The sequence below is a fragment of the Pristiophorus japonicus genome, chromosome 17 (genome assembly GCF_044704955.1).
Source record: "Pristiophorus japonicus isolate sPriJap1 chromosome 17, sPriJap1.hap1, whole genome shotgun sequence".
Classification (NCBI taxonomy): Eukaryota; Metazoa; Chordata; class Chondrichthyes; family Pristiophoridae; genus Pristiophorus; species Pristiophorus japonicus.
The window spans coordinates 121,781,645-121,807,224 of NC_091993.1; the positions used below are offsets into that span (position 1 = coordinate 121,781,645).

The 25,580-nt window shown below is 44.8% G+C and overlaps 1 protein-coding gene across 2 annotated transcripts in view; it reads right to left on the bottom strand.

Annotated features, from left to right (window-relative positions):
• dstyk (dual serine/threonine and tyrosine protein kinase) overlaps nt 1-25,580 on the bottom strand; it is a 106,718-nt gene that overhangs the window by 55,978 nt on the left and 25,160 nt on the right. For both annotated transcript variants that reach the window (XM_070859479.1, XM_070859478.1), the window contains exon 2: nt 15,644-16,032. In XM_070859479.1, the coding sequence (XP_070715580.1) occupies nt 15,644-16,032 (389 nt within the window). The remainder of the gene's footprint in view (nt 1-15,643; nt 16,033-25,580) is intronic.

The window sequence follows — 25,580 nt, forward strand, 5'->3', positions numbered from 1 at the left end:
CAACAGTTTGCATTGTGGGTTCAAATCCCACTTCAGGGACTTGAGCGCATAAATCTAGGCCAACACTCCCAGTGCAGTGCTGAGGGAGTGCTGCACTGTCGGAGACGCCATCTTTAAGATGAGACGTTAAACCGAGGCCCCGTCTGCTCTCTCAAGTGGATCCCATGGCACTATTTCGACGAAGAGCAGGGGAGTTATCCCTGGTGTCCTGGCCAATATTTATATCAACATCACTAAAAACAGATTATCTGGTCATTATCACATTGCTGTTTGTGCAAGCTTGCTGTGCACAAATTGGCTGCCACGTTTCCCACATTACAACAGTGACTACTCTCCGAAAGTACTTCATTGCCTTGGTGGTCATGAAAGGCACTATATGAACACAAGTTATATATAAAAAAAAGTTAAAATTTTTTTTTTTTAAATAGTGCGTTTAACATAAAATGTCCCAAGGTGCTTCACAGGAGCATATTCAGTCAGAGACTGACATCAAGCTAAAGGAGGAGATATCAGGACAGGTGACCAAAATTTTGGTCAGAGGGAGGTCAAAGAGGTTTTAAGAGAAGAGGGAGGGATAGATAGAAGCAGAGAGGTTTCGGAAGGGAATTCCAGAGCTTAGGGCCTGTATAACTGATGTGTAAACAGGACTGGTTAGGATACGGACAACGGGTGTTATTGACAAGCTCAAGTTTATGGAAGGCAGGAGGCTGGTCAGGAGAACACTGGAATCGTGCAGTCTGGAAATAACTAAAGCGATTTTGGCAACATAAAAGGAACAGGAGTAGGCCATTCGGCCCCTCGAGCCTGCTCCGCCATTTAATAAGATCATGGCTGATCCGATCATGGGCTCAGGTCCACTTCCCTGCGCGCTCCCCATAATCTCTCATTCCCTTATCGGTTAAGAAACTGTCCATTTCTGTCTTAAATGTATTCATTGACCCAGCTTCCACAGCGCTCGGAGGCAGCGAATTCCACAGATTTACAAATCTGAGAGAGAAGAAATTCCTCCTCATCTCTGTTTTAAATGGGTGGCCCCTTATTCTAAGGTTATGCCCCCTAGTTCTAGTCTCCCCACATCCTCTCTGCATCCACCTTGTCAAGCCCCCTCAATCTTATACGTTTCGATAAGTGGATGAACTACCCAAATGGGTGAGAAAACACTGCTAGGCTCTCCAGATCGGCTGAACCAAAACCCAAATCGCATTTTCCTAATAAAAAAATAAACGTTGCTCAAAGCTTCTGCCAATATTTATCCCTCAACCAACATCTAAAACAGAAGATCTGATCGCGCAACTCATTGCCGTTTGTGGGAGCTTGCTGTGCGCAAATTAGCTGCCACATTTCCTACATTACAGCAGTGACTACATTTCAAAAGTATTTAGTTGGCCGTAAAGCTCTTTGTGACGAGGTTGTGAAAGGTGCTACATGGACCCAAGCCCTTTCTTTTAATCAAACGAGGCACGGTGCATCACACTGGGAAGAGGGGGGGGACCCAGGCAAATATTTTTCTGTTTCCTCCCCTCAAGGAACTGCTGTGTGGCCTTCTGCAGACGGTGAAATCTTGGCAAATGGAAAACGGTAAGCAGAATCCCACAGCCAAATAACTGCTCACATCGACAGCACTGAAACACTTTGCAATTTATGGGGCTTAAATGCTGATAAGGAATCCCAAAGCAGAGAGGCTTTAAAAGCTGGAGTAAGTGAGCCAGAAGTGGCATCGAACAGCAGCACTGGAGTGTATTCCTTCCAGCCGCGTTTTTCAAACTAATTAGAAGCTCACTGAGGAATTTTGCAGCTTTCCAAAACTAGCTGTTCGACTGAAGGCCCTTTATCACAGATGGCATTCAATGCTATCAATTTGCCATCTCCCAAACTAATGTTATTAGAGCAAGCCTTTGAGTAAACATCTTTCTCGGACATAGATTGTGTAACACGTGCTTGTGTGCGCACAAACAGTACACAATGAAGGCACGAAAAAAAACATCTGCAGTCTCCTACAAGTTACATGCTCAAAACTCAACAGAAACATGTTTCTCTCAAGAAGCTACACAACCATTTTCAAAGGAAACTTGAGATAGCTCCTGAAAGTGTAGCGCTGTCCCAACAGTCAGCGTACACCCCATGCACATGGGCGAGAAATTGACCCAAAAATAGAAATAGCAGCTTGTTGGGAAGAACGGGGGGTACCTGAAGTTTAATCTTTCCAAATACCGATCAAACCCCCTTCTCGCCTGAAGGTGCCGAGTAAAGCTGGTAACTGGCAGACCTGGGGTAACTTGCACAAAGGCGGCCATCCCTCACAAGTTAACCGAAATGATGATTGCTGCCTATTCGACCATGGGGGCTGCACAGACAAGCCCGGTCGCGTCCTCACCAGGTAGTGGCACGCGTGCACTGGTCAGCAGGAGTCACGCAATGACCAGCAGAAGCTGCTGCACAGAAGCACGACTGAGTAAGAGCTAACTGAGCCCACGATTGTCTCCACTCATTCAATTCGCTCTTTATACTTGAGCAATGAATGGAAGGTACATAAGAACATAAGAATTAGGAACAGGAGTAGGCCATCTAGCCCCTTGAGCCTGCTCTGCTATTCAAGATCAGGGCTGATCTGGCCGTGGACTCAGCTCCACTTACCCGCCCTCTCCCCATAACCCTTAATTCCCTTATTGGTTAAAAATCTATCTATCTGTGATTTGAATACATTCAATGAGCTCGCCTCAACTGCTTCCTTGGGCAGAGAATTCCACAGATTCACAACCTACTGGGAGAAGAAATTCCTTCTCAACTCGGTTTTAAATTGGCTCCCCCGTATTTTGAGGCTGTGCCCCCTCGTTCTAGTCTCCCCGACCAGTGGAAACAACCTCTCTGCCTCTATATTGTCTATCCCTTTCATTATCTTAAATGTTTCTATAAGATCACCCCTCATCCTTCTGAACTCCAACGAGTAAAGACCCAGTCTACTCAATCTATCATCATAAGGTAACCCCCTCATCTCCGGAATCAGCCTAGTGAATCGTCTCTGTACCCCCTCCAAAGCTAGTATATCCTTCCTTAAGTAAGGTGACCAAAACTGCACGCAGTACTCCAGGTGCGGCCTCACCAATACCCTGTACAGTTGCAGCAGGACCTCCCTGCTTTTGCACTCCATCCGTCTCTCTATGAAGGCCAACATTCCATTCGCCTTCCTGATTACCTGCTGCACCTGCAAACTAACTTTTTGGGAGTTTCATGCACAAGGACCCCCAGGTCCCTCTGCACCGCAGCATGTTGTAATTTCTCCCCATTCAAATAATATTCCCTTTTACTGTTTTTTTTTTCTTTTTTCCTCCTGGTACTTTCAAGCAGTTACAAGACAGATCTGTTAAAAATGCAATCGCTGTACCGACTGCAGACTCGCATAACAGCTTGGATCTTATACTCCTCATTCTCTTGGTTAGAAAGATGCAGAAAATATAGAAGAGCAGAGACAAAACGTCACAAAACTTGAATAAAGATTAAACATGAAGCACAAGATCGCTAGGACCACAACTATGCAGCATTGCAAAAGTATACACATCCACTGTACAGGAAGGCAGCTCAAGCATTTATTGATAACTTGAGGGATACCCATCAAGCGTCATTTCCTGAACAGGTAAACGCTATAGTCTGCTGCTCTCTTCCCTGATTATAAAAACATCAGGCTTATTGTGGGGAAAGAGAAATCAGCAAGGTGGATAAACGAGCCCAATTCTACATCAACAACGTGGACGTCTCCATTTTGTTCTTTCCCTGCCCCTTTCCCTGGCTCTGCACTTGTTTAAAAGCTATTTGTCATTAACATCTTCCAGTGATGGTGAGAAGTGAATGGCCTGAAATCCCAGCCTCCCCAGATCCGATCGAAGTTTCTACGGACCCGGGAAGGCATCGGAAAAGCCAGTTTTCAGCGCTCAATGCGCATGCGCTGAAAACCGGCTTTTCCGATCCGTCAAGCTGGAGCTCACAATTAAAATTAATTGAAGTTAAAGTTAATAAATGAGAATTTTTTTCCCAAGTTTTTAAAATTATGGTTAAAAATAAATGTAATGTGGTGGGCGGGATTTTTAAAAATATGTTTTTTAAATTTAATTTAATTATATTTTTGCATGTTTTTAAAACTGAAGCTGGAGCTTGACAGATCTCACGCATCTCGGGAGCGAGGACATTTGCCAGGGTAAGATTGCAGGATTTACCCATATCTTGCCCAGCAAATGTCCTCAAAATTCTTGCGCCTGATAAAAGCAGGCATAGCTTACTTTTACAGGGGTAAAGAGTTTAAAAACATACAAAAATATAATTAAATTTAAAAAACATTTTTTTTAAAACCCTGCTCATCACATTACATTTATTTTTAACCATAATTTTAAAAAAAACTTTACAAACTCTGGGGGAAAAAAATTCAGATATTAAAATTAATTGAAATTGAAGTTGGTGTGTTTTTTTTCTCATTAATAGCAATGAGAACTGAGATACAGAGCTCTCATTGCTATTAATGAGAAAGCTGTGGAATACAGTATCTGATTGGCTGAGCAGTCACACGTGATTGCACCATCTCCGTGGGAACCAGGAGTTCGGGAGCGCGCTTCACAAAGCGGGAAGAGAAGGCCTCCCCACCGGAATCCCACGCTCCTCCCGGACCACCAGATAAATTCGTTGCCGAGTGCAATTTCAGCCCCAATATTTCAGGTTAATGACGTGTCACTCCTCTCCACAGATGCTGCCTGAAGCACAAGGAAGAGCTGCATAAGCCTATGACTGTCCACCAATTCTTTATCTAAGCTTCGGCAATGAATGGAAGGTATGCTCCTGATACTTTCGAGCAACGTTATAAATCAATTTTGGTTACAAATGCAATCACTGTACCGACTGCACACTGGCACAACTGCTTGGAGCTTTAGCTTCTCGGTCTCTTAAGGGGGTTTCCCAGCATTTTCCTTTTTTGTATTTCAGATAATATGCACATCATTAAAGTACAAAATCCCTGGAGAGTTATTTGATTCAGAGCATGGCTGCTGTTTTTAAACTAGACTTGACTATTCCAACGCACTCCTGGCTGGCCTCCCACATTCTACTGGACGTACACTAGAGGTGATCCAAACCTGCCCATGTCCTAACTCGCTCACCCATTACCCCTGTGCTCACTGACCTACATTGTCTGCTGGTTAAGCAACACCTCAATTTCAAAATTCTCATCCTGATTTTCAAGTTCCTCTGTGAGCTCACCCCTCCCTCTCTCTAATCTCCTCCAGCTCCAGCCCCACAACTCCCGAGATATCTGCGCTCCTCTAATTCTGCCCTCTTGAGCAAACCTGATTATAAAACGCTCAATCATGGGTGGCCATGCCTTCTGTTGCCTGAAACCCAAGCTCTGGATCTCCCTGCCTAAATTTCTCTCCCTCCCTAAATTTCTCTCCCTCCCTCTCCTCCTTCAAGATGCTCCTTAAAAACTACCTCTTTGACCAAGCTTTTGGTCCCCTGTGCTAATTTCTCCTGATTTGGCTCGGTGTCAAATTTTTTCATCTTATAATACTCCTGTGAAGCGCATTGGGATGTTTCAGTACGTTAAAGGCGCCATATAAATAAAAGTTGTTATTGTAGTTGAGCGAAAGTATGCCCAACTCAACACCATAAGCTTGCTTCATTTTTGCACAGATGTTTGAAACTTCCAACACAAACTGCTCCAATATTAACTCTGCTGCTATTCAGAGCTGCCCCAGAGGTGTTGCAATGTGTGCAAGTGGCAGGAACGGAAACAACTGGAGCAGACAACACTTCAATTTTCAAATGACTCAGCTTTTTGTAAGAGGAATCTCGTACATCAGGACAGCAGCACCACAAGAATGATCAAGGACGTGATGCATTCAAGCTGGTACTCCAGTCAGAGACCCCCGATAGTGCACGGCTACACACTGCCTCCTTCAGTGCATTCCCACAAAAGTGTATGCAAGGCTTACCGGCACTTTGCTGTAACTACAGTTCCTTTCATCACTCGTCCCTCCCACCCAGCAGGTTCTCACAAAATTACAAACTTCAGATCACAATACAATTGACAGATACAAGCGAAATACTGCGGATGCTGGAAATCTGAAAAAAAATGTTGGAAATGCTCAGGTCAGGCAGCATCTGCGCAGAGAGAAGTAGAGTAAACATTTCAGGTCGATGACCTTTCATCAGAACTGGAAAAAGTTAGAGGCCAATAGAGGGGTTGGGAAAAGAAAGGTGGGGGGGGGGGGGAAAGATCAAAAGGGAAGGTCTGTGACAGGTTATTCTTTCCTCCCCTCCTCTGTACTTGCTTAAAACCTGTTATATCTAACTTTTTCCAGCTTTGACATAATTTTATCTGAAAACGTGAGCTCTTTCTCTCTCTCTCTCTCTACAATTGTTGTGTTCCTTGAAGAAATGTTGATTCAACCCTTGACCATCATAAGAAAATAGCAGGAAAAGGCCATTTGGCCCCTCGATCCGACTCCACCATTTAATATCATGGCCGATCTGAGCGAGATCGCCAAGAGATCATCCTTGTTCCCACCATATATAATTTTTTTTAATATTCATTCACGGGATGCAAGTGTTGCCGGCAAGGCCAGCATTTATTGTCCATCCCTTGAGGTGGTGGTGGTGAGGCGCCTTCTTGAATACAACTGAATAGCTTGAAGGGCCATTTCATAGGGCAGTTAAGAGTCAACCACATAGCTGTGGGTCTGGAGTCACATATCGGCCAGACCAGATAAGAACAGCAGATTTCCTTCCCGAAATAACATAAGTGAACTAGGTGGGTTTTTATGACAATCCAGTAATTCCATGGTCATCCTTACTGATACTAGCTTTTTATTCCATTTTTAATTAAATTTAAATTCCCAAGCTGCCCTGATGAGATTTGAACTCATCTCCAAATCATTAATCCAGGCTTCTGAATTACTAGTCCAGAAAAAGGAAGAGTGGCTAAAGTTGGTCCCATAGAGGATGAGACTGAGGAATTAAAGAGAGAACATGGAAACGGCAGAGACGTTGAACAAATATTTTGCATCGGTCTTCACGGTAGAAGAAACTAAAAACATCCCAATAGTGGATAATCAAGGGGCCATAGGGAGGGAGGAACTTAATACAATCACTATCACTAATGAAGTAGTACTCGGTAAAATAATGGGACTAAAGGCGGACAAGTCCCCTGGTCCTGATGGCTTGCATCCTAGGGTATTGAGAAGTGGCTGCAGAGATAGTGGATGCATTGGTTGTAATCTACCAAAATTTTCTGGATTCTGGGGCAATCCCAGCAGATTGGAAAATCGCAAATGTAACGCCCCTATTTAAAAAAGGAGGCAGACAAAAAGCAGGAAACTATAGACCAGTTAGCCTAACATCTGTTGTTGGTAAAATGTTGGAGTCCATTATTAAGGAAGCAGTAGCGGGACAATTGGAAAAGCATGATTTAATTAAGCAGAGTCAGCATTGTTTCATGAAAGGGAAATCATGTTTGACAAATTGGCTGGAGTTCTTTGAGGATGTAACGAGCAGAGTGGATAAGGGGGAACCAGTGGATGTGGTGTATCTGGATTTCCAGAAGGCATTCGATAAGGTGCCACATAAAAGGTTACAGCACAAGATAAAAGTTCACAGGGTTGTGGGCAATATATTGGCATGGATAGAGGATTGGCTAACTAACAGAAAACAGAGAGTCGGGATAAATGGGTCATTTTCCGGTTGGCAAACAGTGACTAGTGGGGTGCTGCAGGGATTCGTGTTGGGTCCTCAACTATTTACAATCTATATTAATGAATTGGATGAAGAGACCGAGTGTAATGTAGCCAAGTTTGCTGATGCTACAAAGATGGGTGGGAAAGCAAATTGTGAGGAGGCCACTAGAAATCTGCAAAGGGATATAGACAGGCTAAGTGAGTGGGCAAAAATTTGGTAGATGGAGTATAATGTGGGAAAATGTGAGGTTATCCACTTTGGCCGAAAAAATAGAAAAGCAAATTATAATTTAAAATAGAGAAAAATTGCAAAGGGACCTGGGGGTCCTTGTGCATGAAACACAAAAGTTAGTATGCAGGTATAGCAAGTAATCAGGAAGGCCAATGGAATGTTGGCCTTTATTGCAAGGGGGATAGAATATAAAAGCAGAGACGTCCTGCTACAACTATAGAGGGTTTAGAGTACTGCATACAGTTTTGGTCTCCACATTTAAGGAAGGATATACTTGCATTGGAGGCTGTTCAGAGAAGGTTCACTAGGTTGATTCCAGAGATGAGGGGTTTGACTTATGAAGATAGGTTGAGCAAGTTGGGCCTATACACATTGGAGTTCAAAAGAATGAGGTGATCTTATCGAAACATACAAGATCATGAGAGGGCTCGACAAGGTGGATGTCGAGAGGATATTTTCACTCATAGGGGAAACTAAAACTAGGGGACATCGTCTCAGAATAAGGAGCTGCCCATTTAAAACTGAGATGAGGAGAAATTTCTTTGCAGAGGGTTGTAAATCGATGGAATTCTCTGCCCCAGAGAGCTGTGGAGGCTGGGTCATTGAATATATTTAAGGCAGGGATAGACAGATTTTTGAGCGATAAGGGAATAAAGAATTATGGGGAGCAGGCAGGGAAGTGGAGCTGAGTCCATGATCAGATCAGCCATGATCTTATTAAATGACGGAGCAGGCTCAAGGGGCCAAATGACCTACTCCTGCTCCTATTTCTTTTGTTCTTATGACCGCTACCGCATCCTGTAATGGCTCTACGGATAATAGCTCTCTAATGGCTCGAGTACACTATCTACATAGTGAACGAAGATAATACCAGCTACAATTTCCTGTCTGCCGCAAGTTTGCTGACCTCAACCATGGTTTTGGTGGGAGAACGAGAAATCGGCCAGCATCTCTCACACTTCTATTCGCTATCCAGTAAACCCTGCTGGAAAGAGTGTGTTCGTGGTCAGGGCAGGGACAGTACTGCATGTGTCTCCCAGGTCCCCTCCTACAAATCAAACAGTATGTTTGCACTCACCATCTGTGCTCACACAAACAACAGAGTGCGGGGTTATCACAGGATTGCCAATACCTGTGGAACTGTACTCCAATCTGCTTACAGCAAAAGGGGAGAGAGAGAGAAAATTGTGGTGGTGGGGGCAATGAAAGAATTTGAAAAATCTGGCACCCCACACAGAAAATGTTTATTTTGCATTCTGATTTTAAAAGTGCAAAACCTGTGCCAAAGACGTTGGCAAACATGCACTGGCATAACTTTATCAAGAATGACACATGGCTGCTCAGAGACTGAAGTGCCTCTTTAAATAGTGCTCAATGGAAGCAGAAAAGGCAGTTCAAGGAAGTAGGGTGGAGGTGGGCAGAAAAGAAACACATTAACTTGTATGTTAGGCTGGTATAGTACATGAATACACTACACCAAGTCCAATCAATTCCTTGACACCTATCAGACTGTTTCATGGTAGGCATATAGCTATTAATTGAGAATGTGTACAGAAGGATTGTGAATGTGGCAGAGGGATGGAGATAGGGAATCATGGGAAAATAGCTAAAGAAATGTCAAGATGCAGACCATTGAAGAATCCAGAAAAAAAAAAGGGGTTACTGAGAGTTGAGGTTAAACACGGGTCACGGGAAAGAAAAAGCAATCACGGATAGGAGAGGGTAACATTATGGTTTTTACTGATATGAAGGAAATAGGTTTTACTGATAAGGAAGGAGAATTTAATGAAGCTATAAATAAGCTGACGTCGGGGCCAGCCGTAATTAGGAGACCTCCGCGCCTGCCATTGGACATACTCTGGGGGAGGAAGAAAAGGAGTGGATAGACCAAGTGCATATCAAATGTGTTATGTTTCGAAAATGTATAACTACTGTGTTTTCACGCTGTAAAGGGGCTTGTCCTGAGGAAGGTGAACAAGCTCTGATTGAGTGTTCCTTTGTCTTGACAAGTCCCGGCCGGAGAATCTTCAATAAAGGTCTTTTACAGAAAAGGCAGCAAGGTGTTCGTGTGTCAGTGTATTCGCTGAAACAGATTGAGGGAAAAAAAATCCGTATTAACATAATTACATTGTTTTTGATTGTGACAGTGATGTAATCAATTTGTCTAAAGCCTGTGGTGAGTGAGTCTGTGATTGAGTGGTAATCGATATGAGCTTCAGTACACAAGATTTCTGAAATGGCTCCATTCCCAACACTATTCAGTACTCTGACAATGTCCAAACTAGGTTCTTTTCCTTCAGATACTCCCAACATTTACACCTTCTGGAACCTGCTTTGGTTTTTTTTCACCACTTGGTTGGATGGGCGCAGCTCCAACAACACTGACTAAGGTCAACATCTTCCAGGATAAAGCAGCCCACTTGATTGGCACCTCAATCACCAGCTGAAATATCCATGCCTCCACCACCGGTGCACCGTGCTTGCAGTGTGCATCATCTACAAGATGCACTGCAGCACCTCGTCAAGACTTCAACAGCAACCTCCCAAACCCACACATCTACCATCTAGAAGGACAAGGGCAGCAGGTGTATGGGAGCACCATCACCTCCACGTTCCCCTCCAAGTCACACACCATCCTTGGAATTATATTGCTGTTCCATCATCATTATCGTTCCATCAAATTCCTGGCACTCCCTCCCTAACAGCACTGTGGGAGAACCATCACCACATGGACTGCAGCGGTTCAAGAAGGCAGCTCACCACCACCTTGTCAAGGGCAATTAGGGCTGGCTTGGTCAGCGACTCCCACATCCTATTAATAAATTTTTTTTTAAAAACGTCCGCCTCATTACTTCTGTCCTTGCCTTTAAGAGTCTCAACATCTCTCTCTCTTAGATAATGCTTTGTCATCTTTCCTAATTCCTCTATCACTGCCCGTTTTTCCTGTGTAATGTCTCTCGTCAGTTACTATGCTAAAAGCTCCAAAAGAAAATAAAGTTGTTATAATGCTCTGATCTGTGAACATAACAGAAGCAGGAGTCGGCCATTCAGCCCCTCGAGCCTGCTCCGCCATTCAGTGAGATCATGGCTGATCTTTGACATCAACTCCACTTTCCTGCGCTATCCCTTGATTCCCTTAGTATTCATAAAATCTATCAATCTCCGTCTTAAATATACTCATCAACTGAGCATCCACAGCCCTCTGGGGTAGAGAACACCAAAGATTCACCACCCTGAGTGTGGAGAAATTTCTCATTCACTCTTAAATGGCCGACTCCTTATTCGGAGACTGTGATCCCTAGTTCTAGACTCTCCAGCCAGGGGCAACATCCTTCCTGCATCTACCCTGTCAATCCCCTTAAGAATTTTACATGTTTCAACATGATCGCCTCATGTTCTTCTAAACTCGAGGGAATATAGGCCAAGTCTACTCAATCGTTCCTCATAAGACAATCTCCTCATCCCAGGAATCAGTCCAGTAACCCAATGATGCACTCACTCTATGGCAAGTATATCTTTTCTTAGGTAAGGAGCCCAAACTGTAAACAGTCATGTCATACCTAGTCACAGAGACAGGTGGAAGTTCAAGCCGAGGGGTGAGGATTGGTTCAGTAAAGAGTCAAGAGACTGATCACTAGGATCAAGGGGACTGTTACGAGGACAGACTGAAGAAACTTGTGCTTTTCAGCTTTGAAAGGAGCATGTAATCGAGGCCGACCCTCACGGCATAACAGACAGTGCTGCACTGCTGGAGAGATGCCGTTCCCTGCACAAAACCTTAAACCAAGGCCCTGCCTGTCCAGGTTGATGTAAAGTTCATTATCATTGCTCAAAGAGGAACAGGCAGGTCACCCAGCATCCTGGCCACTAATCTTCCTTCCCTCAACCAATGCCAACAACAGATTTACCTCGCCCTTCATCTCGTGGCTGCTTGGGGCAGTCGAATGTCAGCCCGTATTACACTCTCCAGTCCTGTTGACACACAAGCGAGGACAATCAATCACATGCAGATCTACAGGGTTTCTTAAACAAACCCAAATCAGGCGACAACATATATTTAAACACCCAATAATAGATCTTGTGCATTCTTTCGCCCTGCAGTAGCTCAGGAAACTTGCTACAAAAAAAGCTCATAGGAAGCACTTGAACAAAAAGCTAAATAGTGCAGTGGCTGGAAATCAAAGAGGGAGAACACAAACAACTTGCGTTTCAGGCTTGCACAACTCACCGGAACTTTTCTGACAAACGGTGCAATCCTGCACCGTCAACTGGTTTGTGGTCCCTCTGCAGGTACTGCTGAGTGCAGCCAGCATTTGCTATTTTTGCTCATTACAATGCTTACTGCTTCCTTGTAGCACAGCGCAAACAGATCAATACTAATGCTGCAACATTCTGACAAAAGCATATTGCGCCTCTGAATGATAAATTAGTCGACAGCGGCAATAAATATTACACAAAGTATGCTGAGAATGAAGGGATCGCAAAGTCACTGTACCACTCCCAATATACAACAGCAACACAGCAAATTATCATCCTCACCCAAATTCCCGGCTGTCGTCAAAAAAAAAGATTCAGGAGCTAAAATATTTTGTGAATTTGCACCATAGCTCATATCTAGACTTTTTGAAGTGAATGGCCACAGTTCTGTATTTAACACAATCGAATGCTCAGGAGCCGGAGGAGAAAAAACATGCAGCAAATGAATCTCTGGTACCACGAGTTTGAATTTGAGCCCCCAAATTTCCAGGACTCAGTTTCTAACTCTGGGCTCCATTAAAACAAGGGCTAATCACCACCAGCCAAGGACCACCCACCGATTATCTTCTCCTTACGCCAATCCCACGTGAAATGTCTCGACAAACATTCAGTGACATCATTCAGGAGCAGAGTACCTGGTGATTATCACTCAAAGGTACAGACACGAACAAAAACATTCGAGAGACTACAGCTTTAAGAATCTTCCGCAGAGTATGAGCAAGTTAATAGCTGCAGCTTGTTCTCATGCTTCACTCAATATCACCCGGGTCCCTTCATTGCATTAGACTTCGAGCCCAATCCAAGGCAGTCACTCAATACTTTCAATATATTACGCGGTGCGGGCAATGCGGCAATGACCTGGGACTATCTCAGAATAAAAGCTTGACTGAGTTGGAGCAGAGCGCGCACAGAGTCTTGGAATAAGCTTTCATTGGATTAGAGATAAAACAAAAAACTCCGTTAAGACTCCAAGTCAATGCGGCCTGCTCCTGATAAATCGAACCTCCATTTTGTACCAAGAAATTTGAATTTATCCAGTTATTTGAATTAAGAGCAACATAAATAACAATGATAAACAGAGAAACATAGAAAATAGGTGCAAGAGTCGGCCATTCTGCCCTGCGAGCCTACACCACCATTCAATATCATGGCTGATTAAGCATCTTCAGTATCCCATTCCTGCTTTCTCTCCTTACTCCTTGATCCCTTTAGCCGTAAGGGCCACATCTAACGCCCTTTTGAATATATCTAAAACTGGCCTCAACAACTTTCTGTGGTAGAGAATTCCACAGGTTCACAATTCTCAGTGAAGAAGTTTCTCCTCATCTCGGTCCCAAATGGCTACCCCTTATCCTTAGACTGTGACCCCTGATTCTGGACTTCTGCAACACTCTGTGATAATTCTAAAACAAATTGAGTGCCAGATTATTTGAAATAAACTATACATAGGTCAGTTAACCTATTTTTCTGCTCCACTTTCAGATGTGAACAGGGCTGAACGTCTGATGGGGAGCCACCCCATCCAAACATTAACCGACCTTTCAGTTCTGATGAACACCCGAAACGTTAACTCTGTTCCTCTCGCTACAGATTCTGCCTGACCTGCTGAGAGTTTCCAGCATTGTCTATCAACCTACCACTCTCTTGTGCATTTCCATAATTTAAAAGCATACATCTCATTAATGTTTTCATATTTTGTCTCGTTCAAGCACGGCAACGGAAGCCAGCTTTTAAAAAAAAATTCATTCATTCACGGGATGTGGGCGTCGCTGGCAAGGCCAGCATTTATTGCCTATCCCTAATTGCCCTTCAGAAGGTGGTGAGCTGCCATTTCAGAGGGGAGTTAACCAAAATTGTTGTGGGTCGAGTGTGACATGTAGGCCAGATCGGGTAAGGGCGGTAGATTTCCTTCCTTAAAAGGACACCAGCGAACCAGATAGGTTTTTTCCCCCCGACAACCTGGTAGTTTCATTGTGACACTAGCTTTTTATTCCAGATTTATTGAATTAACAGATTTTAAATTCCTCAGCTGGCATGGTGGGATTTGAACTTATGTCTCTGGATCATTAGTCCAGCCCTCTGGATTACGAGGTTGAGGGAGTTAATCCCGTGTTGCTGGAGTTGGACCCATTACTGGTTCGGTGACTGTGCCATGATGCTTGCTTTGCCTCTGTACTTTGTTCTCTCTTTGAAAACACAAATATGCATGAAGAAGTCATCCTACCCCGGAGGCAAAAAGTGTCTGTTGAATTCTTTCAATTGAAAAGATAAGGGAGAATAAACAAAAATTTTATTCTGGGAAAGGAGAGCCCAAAAAGTATTTCAATGTAAAATATTTCCTTCCCTCGTGTCTCCCCCAAATATTTTCAAATTTATCTACACAAGAGAAAGCTGACTGTTTAACCATGCCAACACGGTCACCTCCCCCTCCAATTACCAACAGGGTGAAACCAATATTTTGGACTGGAGTGTCATTTGAGTTATTAAGCTGACTCGGTGGGGCACAAGCTCAATTGACTGACATCCCTATCATTCCCTAACTTGCAGTCATTTTTCAGCTGTGGCTCAGTAGGTAGCGCACTAGCCTCTGAGTCAGAAGATTGTGGGTTCAAGTCCCACTCCAGGGACTTGAGCACATAAATCTAGGCTGACACTGCAGTGCAGTGCTGAGGGAGTGCTGCACCGCCAGAGGTGCCGTCTTTCGGATGAGAACCGAGGCCCCATCTTCCCTCAGAGGTGGCGTTAAAGATCCCATGGTCACTATTTCGAAGAAGAGCAGGGGAATTATCCCTGGTGTCCTGGCCAATATTTATCCCTCAACCAACAGAACAAAAACAGATCATCACATTGCTGTTTGTGGGAGTTTGCTGAGCGCAAATTGGCTGCTGCGTTTCCCACATTACAACAGTGACTACACTCCAAAAGTACTTCATTGGCTGTAAAGCGCTTTGAGACGTCCGGTGGACATGAAAGGTGCTATATAAATGCAAGTCTTATTTTAAATTCAGAGCTAGTCAGCAGCATGGCAGATTCTGGATTAATTAACTGAATTAATTCAGCGGAGGAAGAAAATGGATCTTCTATCCTGTATTGATTCAGCAGGTCAGATGTGGCTGAGTGGAAAGATGCATACCTGCTCATGAACTTGAGACATGAACACAGAACAACCACCAGACCTTTAACAGCCGGGTGTCAATTATGACCTGAACAGATACAGCAGCATTCCAGCACTCAAGGGGCCATGGTGAAATTATTCCCAAACCCAGGTTAATGGTACGAAGGCAAAATACTGCAGGATGCTGGAGTATAAACAGAAAGTGCTGGAAATACTCAGGTCAGGGCAGCATCTGCAGAGAAACAGAGTTAACGTTTCAAGTCGGCGCCCTTCATCTGAACAAGGCACGAGACAAAACTAAAATCCCAGTGTCCAGATTAATCCCGTTACCTGCAACAACGGATGGTGCAGCGTTACTTCCAGATGAGCCGCACGATGTGCGGGGTCGTCGCTGCTATCCTGGATTTCCAGGTCCTCCTCGGGAATGGTGTCCCACTTGCCCTGGTGTGCAGCGAGGTGATGGACCAACACATATTGTCCGGGCAAGGCTAGGCTAATACTGGTCCTCTTTCCGTGGGTGAACTTCAGCCGCCGCCTTTTGCACTTCTTTTCGTTGCCGCCCTTAACGACCGACAAGAGCCGTTCACCCAACAGACTGTTCAGTACATGACACTTGGCCCCGCAGTTCTGACCCAGAATCATGATGCATGGAAAGCAGCCAACTGTTGCCTGGAGGTACTCCTCTTCATGCCGTGGGAATGTTATGCAGCTCAAAGCACCTGGAGGATAAGCAGAAGAGAAATTAAAGAGACGCCGCCAGAAGATTTCACAGGGGGCGCTGCTCACAACATCTTTTTTTTAATTCTCAGGATGTGGCCGTCGCTAGCAAGACTGGCATTTATTACCCATCCCAAGTTGCCCTGAGAAGGCGGTGATGGCCGTGCTCCCTGATACGACTGTGTGGTTTGCTTGGCCACTTCGTGGAGCAGTTCGGAGTCAAACATGGTAGTGTGGGACTGGAGTGACACATATAGGCCCAGGCTAGATAAGAATGGCATGTTTATTTCCCTGAAGGACATTAAAAACCCCATTGGTTCATATGAACACAAGAACTGGGAGCAGGAGTAGGCCATTTGGTCCCTCGAGCCTGCTCCGCCATTCAATAAGATCATGGCTGATCCGATCATGGACTCAGCTCCACTTCCCTGCCCACTCCCCATAACCCTTTATTCCCTTATCGTTCAAAAATCTGTCTATCTCCACCTTATGCTAATGACATGACTGACAATGCGCTCTACCATGTAAAATATAATGCTCAAGTGTAGCTGTTCTGTCACTTTAATGTTAATTACGATTAAATCCGAGTAAATTCACAGATCAGTTAAGAGGCTGCAGATATTGTGGCTCACTACAGCCACACAGCAACAAAAAGTGGCCTACCCCCAGCATCAACACCCACCATAAGCATCACACTTATCAAAAGTAATTTTATGGGGAGATCATCAATATCTTTAGGTTGGTCTTGCTGTACAGCACACTGTTGTACCCACCCAGTGCTTAGGGCAAATTAAAACAAACACGATTAGCATCGAGCAGAAGGACAGCACATCTCATTGGGCCTCATTTACTTTGTCATCTTGACTTATTTTAAGTATCAGCTTGGCTCAGTTGGTGGCAGTCTCACTATGTTTCTATGTTTATATGTTTGTGTCTCACGGTTGTGGCTTCAAGCCCTACTCATTGACTTGACGCTGCAGTGCAGTAATGAAGGAGTGCCTCATTTTTGGAGGTACCACCCTTTGGGTGAAACGTTAAACCGAGGCCGCGTCCACCTGCCCAGTGGAGGTTAAAGATGCCGCGACTCAAGTAGGTAGTTCTCCCAGTGTCCTAACCAACACTGACTCTCAAACAACACCAGCAAAAAATAGATCAATTTGGTTCTTTACAGGCTCTTGCGGTGCTTGGATGGAACTGAAAGATCTTGCACTTTCCTCATCCCACCTTGTATTAACAAGGAGATCGGGTTGCACCCTACAAGTTTGAACTGATTCCAACTGTTGTGCTGATGTGCGATTTTGCAATTTGTTGTACTGAAGATTTTTTTTTTTAAAAAGGCAGCGCCCACTACCAAGCTGCATGATGTCGCACTCCCAAGTTTGGTAAGTGGGCGAGTTCGAGCAAATGGGGGCGGCAGGTGCTGTTTTGTCTTGTTTTTCTGACCAGTGCTGACACTAGAGCAGCTGATAAGGAGTGCGAGAGTAGGAGACGGAGGCCCAGAGACCAGCCCAACCAGCTGCAGACAAAGATAGAGGGGTGTGAAATCGAGAGGTGACGTCACAGCCAAGTTGGTAAGTGGTTGGCTGTTCGACTGGTAAGTATAACTATTTCAGACTGACTTTTAGATTGGTTTATTTGGCAGTGAACTACTAAGTAGCTGTTTGGTGTTAAATTAATTGACTTACTAAAATTTACTTAAGGGTTAAGTCATGGCAGGTGAGCTCGGACCCATGTCATGCTCCTCCTGTGCGATGTGGGAAGTCAGGGACACTTCCCTGACTACGTGTGCGGGAAGTGTGTCCAGTTGCAGCTCCTGACAGACCGCATGACGGCACTGGAGCTGCGGATGGACTCACTCTGGAGCATGCGCGATGCTGAGAATGTTGTGGAGAGCACATTTAGTGAATTGGTCACACCGCAGGTAAGGGTTAGGACAGATAGTGAATGGGTGACCAAGAGACAAGGCAAGAGCAGGAAGGTAGTGCAGGAGTCAATTGCGGTCATCTCCCTCCAAAACAGATATACCGTTTTGGATACTGTTTGGGGGAGATGACTTACCAGGGGAAGGCACCAGCAGCCAAGTTGACGGCACCATGGGTGGCTCTTCTGCACAGAAGGGCGGGAAAAAGAGTGAGAGAGCTATAGTGATAGGGACTCTATTGTAAGGGGAATAGATAGGAGTTTCTTCAGCCGCAACCGAGACTCCAGGATAGTATGTTGCCTCCCTGGTGCAAGGGTCAAGGATGTCTCGGAGCGGCTGCAGAGCATTCTGGAGAGGGAGGGTGAACAGCCAGTTGTCGTGGTACATGTAGGTACCAACGATATAGGTAAGAAGCGAGAAGAGGTCCTACAAGCTAAATTTAGGGAGCTTGGAGTTAAATTAAAAAGTAGGACCTCAAAAGGTAGTAATCTCTGGATTGCTACCAGTACCACGTGCTAATCGAGTAGAGGGAGCAGGATAGTTAGAATAAATATGTGGCTTGAGCAGTGGTGCAAGAGGGAGGGATTCAAATTCCTGGGACATTGAAACCAGTTCTGGGGGAAGTGGGACCTGTACAAAAGGGACAGTCTGGAATTGATGTCCTGGGGGTAACATTTGCTAATGCAGTTCGGGAGTGTTTAAACTAATATGGCAGGGGGATGGGAACCTATGCAGCGAGACAGGGCGAAGTAATCTGGAGTCAGAAACAGATGGTAGAAAGGTAAAAAGCAATAGTGGAAGGCAGAGTAAACAAAGGCAAGAAACAAAAAGGGCCAAACTACATCATAATTCTAAAATAAAGTCGATGAATTAACTGTGCAAATAAATGTTAACAGATATGATGTGATTGGGATTACAGAGACGTGGCTCCAGGATGATCAGGGCTGGGAACTCAACATCCAAGGTTATTCAACATTCAGGAAGGATAGAATAAAAGGAAAAGGAGGTGAGGGAGCATTGCTGGTTAAAGAGGAGATTAATGCAATAGTTAGGAAGGACATTAAGCTTGGATGAAGTGGAATCTATATAGGTAGAGCTCCAGAACTCCAAAGGGCAAAAAACATTAGTGGGAGTTGTGTACAGACCTCCAAACAGTAGTAGTGATGTTGGGGAGGGCATCAAACAGGAAATTAGGGATGCATGCAATAAAGGTGCAGCAGTTATCACGGGTAACTTTAATATGCATATAGATTAGGCTAACCAAAGTGGAAGCAATACGGTGGAGGAAGATTTCCTGGAGTGCATAAGGGATGGTTTTCTAGACCAATATGTCGAGGAACCAACTAGGAGGGAGGCCATCTTAGACTGGGTGTTGTGTAATAAGAGAGGATTAATTAGCAATCTCATTGTGCGAGGCCCCTTGGGGAAGAGTGACCATAATATGGTGGAATTCTACATTAGGATGGAGAATGAAACAGTTAATTCAGAGACCATGGTCCAGAACTTAAAGAAGGGTAACTTTGAAGGTATGAGGCGTGAATTGGCTGGGATAGATTGGCGAATGATACTTAAGGGGTCGACAGTGGATGGGCAATGGCAGACATTTAGAGACCGCATGGATGAACTACAACAATTGTACATCCCTGTCCGGCGTAAAAATAAAAAAAGGGAAGGTGGCTCAACCGTGGCTATCAAGGGAAATCAGGGATAGTATTAAAACCAAGGAGGTGGCATACAAATTGGCCAGAAATAGCAGCGAACCCAGGGACTGGGAGAAATTTAGAACTCAGCAGAGGAGGACAAAGGGTTTGATTAGGGCAGGGAAAATAGAGTACGAGAGAAAGCTTGCAGGGAACATTAAAACGGACTGTAAAAGCTTCTATAGATATGTAAAAAGAAAAAGGTTAGTAACGACAAACGTAGATCCCCTGCAGTCAGAATCAGGGGAAGTCATAACGGGGAACAAAGAAATGGCAGACCAATTGAACAAGTACTTTGGTTCGGTATTCACTAAGGAGGACACAAACAACCTTCCGGATATAAAAGGGGTCAGAGGGTCTAGTAAGGAGGAGGAACTGAGGGAAATCCTTATTAGTTGGGAAATTGTGCTGGGGAAATTGATGGGATTGAAGGCCGATAAATCCCCAGGGCCTGATGGACTGCATCCCAGAGTACTTAAGGAGGTGGCCTTGGAAATAGCGGATGCATTGAGTGTCATTTTCCAACATTCCATAGACTCTGGATCAGTTCCTATCGAGTGGAGGGTAGCCAATGTAACCCCACTTTTTAAAAAAGGAGGGAGAGAGAAAACAGGGAATTATCGACCGGTCAGCCAGACATCGGTAGTGGGTAAAATGATGGAATCAATTATTAAGGATGTCATAGCAGCGCATTTGGAAAGAGGTGACACGATAGGTCCAAGTCAGCATGGATTTGTGAAAGGGAAATCATGCTTGACAAATCTTCTGGAATTTTTTGAGGATGTTTCTAGCAGAGTGGACAAGGGAGAACCAGTTGATGTGGTGTATTTGGACTTTCAGAAGGCTTTCGACAAGGTCCCACACAAGAGATTAATGTGAAAAGTTAAAGCACATGGGATTGGGGGTAGTGTGCTGACGTGGATTGAGAACTGGTTGTCAGACAGGAAGCAAAGAGTAGGAGTAAATGGGTACTTTTCAGAATGGCAGGCAGTGACTAGTGGGGTACCACAAGGTTCTGTGCTGGGGCCCCAGCTGTTTACATTGTACATTAATGATTTAGACAAGGGGATTAAATGTAATATCTCCAAATTTGCAGATGACACTAAGTTGGGTGGCAATGAGAGCTGCGAGGAGGATGCTATGAGGCTGCAGAGTGACTTGGATAGGTTAGGTGAGTGGGCAAATGCGTGGCAGATGAAGTATAATGTGGATAAATGTGAGGTTATCCACTTTAGTGGTAAAAAGAGAGAGAGATTATCTGAATAGTGACAGATTCGGAAAAGGGGAGGTGCAACGAGACATGGGTGTCATGGTACAACAGTCATTGAAGGTTGGCATGCAGGTACAACAGGCGGTTAAGAAAGAAAATGGCATGTTAGCCTTCATAGCGAGGGGATTTGAGTACAGGGGCAGGGATGTGTTACTGCAGCTGTACAGGGCCTTGGGTGAGGCCACACCTGGAGTATTGTGCACAGTTTTGGTCTCCTAACTTGAGGAAGGACATTCTTGCTATTGAGGGAGTGCAGCGAAGGTTCACCAGACTGATTCCCGGGATGTCGGGACTGACATATCAAGAAAGACTGGATCAACTGGGCTTGTATTCACTGGAGTTCAGAAGAATGAGAGGGGATCTCATAGAAACGTTTAAAATTGACGGGTTTAGACAGGTTAGATGCAGGAAGAATGTTCCCAATGTTGGGGAAGTCCAGAACCATGGGTCACAGTCGAAGGATAAGGGGTAATCCATTTAGGACCGAGATGAGGAGAAACTTCTTCACCCAGAGAGTGGTGAACCTGTGGAATTCTCTACCACAGAAAGTTGTTGAGGCCAATTCACTAAATATATTCAAAAAAGAGTTAGATGTAGTCCTTACGACTAGGGGGATCAAGGGGTATGGCGAGAAAGCAGGAATGGGGTACTGAAGTTGCATGTTCAGCCATGAACTCATTGAATGGTGGTGCAGGCTTGAAGGGCCGAATAGCCTACTCCTGCACCTATTTTTCTGTGTCTATGTTTCTATGTATCTATCAAATAAAATATTGGACAGTATTTATTCGTAACATTCATCTGGTAACAATTACCACACCTCAAAGTAATTAATTGTATGTGACGCACCTTGCGATGATGCGATAAGTTGATCAATAAATGCAAGCCTTTCCTGAATTACCCTTGCTCGTTAGAAGTAACAGATCTATTGAAAAACAACATCTAAATCATGCCATGCACACTACTCTGCATGGAAAGGAAGTTCTGACTTTTACTAAATGCAGAAGTTACTTCAAAACATTCCAATGAGTCAGCTTAGCAAGAGCTTTCAACCTCAAAAATATTGCGTATAGTGCATCAACTTTAGAAATAATCAAATGAAGGAGCACATCACAGATTACAAGTATTTGGTGCATAAATCTAAATGACAGTTTAACGGCACATCATGAGACGAAATCAGCCTGTCTTCCACAGCCCAATCATCATAGGCAGTCCCTCGGAATCAAGGAAAACTTGCTTCCACTCTAAAAATGAGTCCTTAGGTGACTGAACAGTCCAATACGAGAACCACAGTGCCTGTCACAGGTGGGACAGATGGTCGTTGAGGGTAAGGGAGGGTGGGACTAGTTTGCCGCACGCTCTTTCCACTGCCCGCGTTTGATTTCTGCATGCTCTCGGCGATGAGACTCGAGGTGCTCAGCACCCTCCCGGATGCACTTCCTCCACTTAGGGCGGTCTTTGGCCAGGGACTCCCAGGTGTCAGTGGGGATGTTGCACTTTATCAGGGAGACTTTCAGGGTGTCCTCGTAACGTTTCCTCTGCCCACCTTTGGCTCGCTTGCTGTGAAGGAGTCCCAAGTGAAGGAACCACATTGTTCACTTGCCAGACTTGAGGCTCCCAAAGCAAGTGCTCTGCAGCTCAATAGCTAGCCATGTCTATCGAGCACAGGATGGCAGGAAGTTTCCACAATACAACAAACTTGGGTGCAAGCTCGTTGGAATACCAATCCAGACTCGGATTGAGACTCCACCGCCACCTTTGCTCGACTTGGGGGTGGAAAACAGGAGGGGGATTTTCCCAGATCACTGAAAGTATTCTGCAGGCGAGGAATCTTGCTGCAGCACCCACAGGGAATCTCCACGGACTGCCATTCTAGTGATTGGGGAAGGTGGTCAGTACACAGTTAGACGAGAGGAGGTGTCTACAAACCCACATTTCAACGTGTGTCCAGAAACAAGCATTGTTTTAATTATCTATGAAATCTCAGTTGTCTTTGCTTAACTGCAGTTCAGGGTGGTCCATGTGGCAAAGTATATAAATAGTGACTATTTCAGAGACTGAATGAATTCGAACACTGCAGTGCCAGCAGATTATCTCCACAAGGTTTTAATTCAACTGCGTACAATTTTTTTTTCCAAGCCTCATATGTTCCGATATCCAATTTGGCGGAAATAAATACTGCCCAATATTTTATTTGACAGATACGTCACCATACTCGGGAGTGCGGCATCATGCAGCTTGATAGTGGGCTCTGCTTTTAAAAATCTTCAGTACAACAAACTGCAAAATCGCACATCAGCACAACTGGAATCAGTTTGAATCTGTCGGGTGCAACCTGATGTTCTCCTTGTTGCCAAAACAAGGTGTGATGAGGAAAGTGCAAGGTTGATTCCAGAGATGAGGGCGTTGACTCATGAGGAAAGGTTGAGTAGGTTGGGCCTCTCCTCACTGGAGTTTCGAACAATGAGAGGTGATCTTATCGAAACGACTACGATTATGAGGGGGCTTGACAAGGTGGACGCAGAGAGGATGTTTCCACTGATGGCATCAGATGAGGGCATGATCTTCGAATAAGGGACCACCCATTTAAATCAGAGATGAGGAGGAATTTCTTCTGAGGGTTGTAAATCTGTGGAATTTGCTGCCTCAGAGAGCTGTGGAAGCTGGGACATTGAATAAATTTAAGACAGAAATAGACAGTTTCTTAAGGGGATAAGGGGTTATGGGGAGCGGGAAGGGAAGTGGACCCGAGTCCATGATCGGATCAGACACGATCGTATTAAATGGCAGAGCAGGCTCGAGGGACCGAATGGCCTACTCCTGCTCCTATTATTTTTCAGCTCCTTTCAAGCAGTACAATTTCTGCATGCTTGCCTCAAAAGGCCACAACTCACTTAGGGTATGACCCCACAAACGCCTGCAATCTTCTGGCACCTCACTCAAGTGGCCATTCTTTTGTTTTTCTGTGCGAGTTCAGACAGTGAGCATTCGGCAGGCCGTTCATTCATGGAGAGCATCGGAACTAAACTAAGTGATGTCCTCGTCCAACCGCCGCACTCGCATTTACAATGTCAGCCGTGGCTTCTGTGTCGGAAGGTTGTGGGTTTCAAGTCCCACTCCAGGGACTTGAGTGCAAAAAACCTTGGCTGACACTCCCAGTGCAGTGCCGAGGGAGCATTGCATTGTCGGAGGTGCTGTCTTTCAACTGAGACATTAAACCAAGGATCCTACGACATCATTTCGAAGAAGAGTAGGGGAGCTATCCAATGTTCTGGCCAATATTTATCCCTCAACGAACATCACTACAACAGATTATCTGGTTATCACATTGCTGTTTGCGGGAGCTTGCTGTGTGCAAATTAGCTACCACGTATCCTACATTACAACAGTGACTACACTTCAAAAGCTATTTCATTAGCTACAAAGCGCTTTGAGACGTCTGGTGGTCATGAAAGGCGCTATACAAATGCAAGTTTTTCTTTTTTTCTTTCTACTAGCACAGGTCAGGGGTGGGAACCCTGTCTAACTTGCTCCCTGTCTCTGCTCCAGAACTCGTATAATCCAGTATGTTTATCTAATGCAGCATGAGACCCAAGATCGATCAATCAAGATCCTTTTCTTTTGCAACCAAATCCAGTTCAGGTTTCTGACTGGTTTTGTTTTTGCATGAACAGTCGGTGCTGATGAGCTCACCAAGGTAGTGGCTTGCTAGAATGCCATAATGTAAGCGAGCTGAACTCACAACTGTGCACACAGCCGGAACAATGTCATAATTTAACACCCCAGGTTAAAAAAGGTGTTGCCTTTCACATCCAGTTCATTGAACTCAAACTAGTCATCAGGCGGTCCCTCATAACGAGGATGACTTGCTTCCACATGAGTTCACAAATGGACAAACAGTGTCAGCCCTGCCTCAGTGGGTGGCACCCCTTGCCACAGAAGGTTGTGGGTTCAAGTCCCACTCCAGGGACTTGAGCACATAAATCTAGGTTGGCACTCCAGTGCAGTGCTGAGGGAGCTCTGCATTGTCAGTGGTGCTGTCTTTTGGATGAGATGTTAAACCAAGGCCTCATCTTGATGTAAAAGATCCTATGGCACTATTTTGAAGAAGAGCAGGGGAGTTATCCCCGCTGTCCTGACCAATATTTATCCCTCTTAACAAAAACAGATGATCTGGTCATTATCACATTGCTGTTTGTGGGCGCTTGCTGTGCATAAACTCCCCGTTCCCTACATTACAACAGTGACTACACTTCAAAAAGGTACTTCATTGGCCGTAAAGCGCTTTGGGAAATCCTGAGGTGATGAAAGGCACTATATAAATGCAGGTCACTCATATTTTAGCCCCATTATACATGTCTCATGACCTACATGTCCACTTGCTCTTTCTTCATCCCCATCAGCTGCAGGCACTGACTCTTGCTCTGGAATGACAACACAGGTGCCAGACACCTCCCAGTACTCTGTCCAAGCGGCTAAGTTGGCACTTAGCATCTGGGCTCATACTTTTGACCATGGGGTGTCTCGAGCACAATCCTGTACTCATCCAATAGTGACTTGCATGTACTTACAGAGCAGCAATCAGGAGCAAGAACCCTGGCCAGATTTCCCCTCCCGAAGCCAGAGGCACCGACGGCTATTGTGAACCTCTGATTGGCTAAC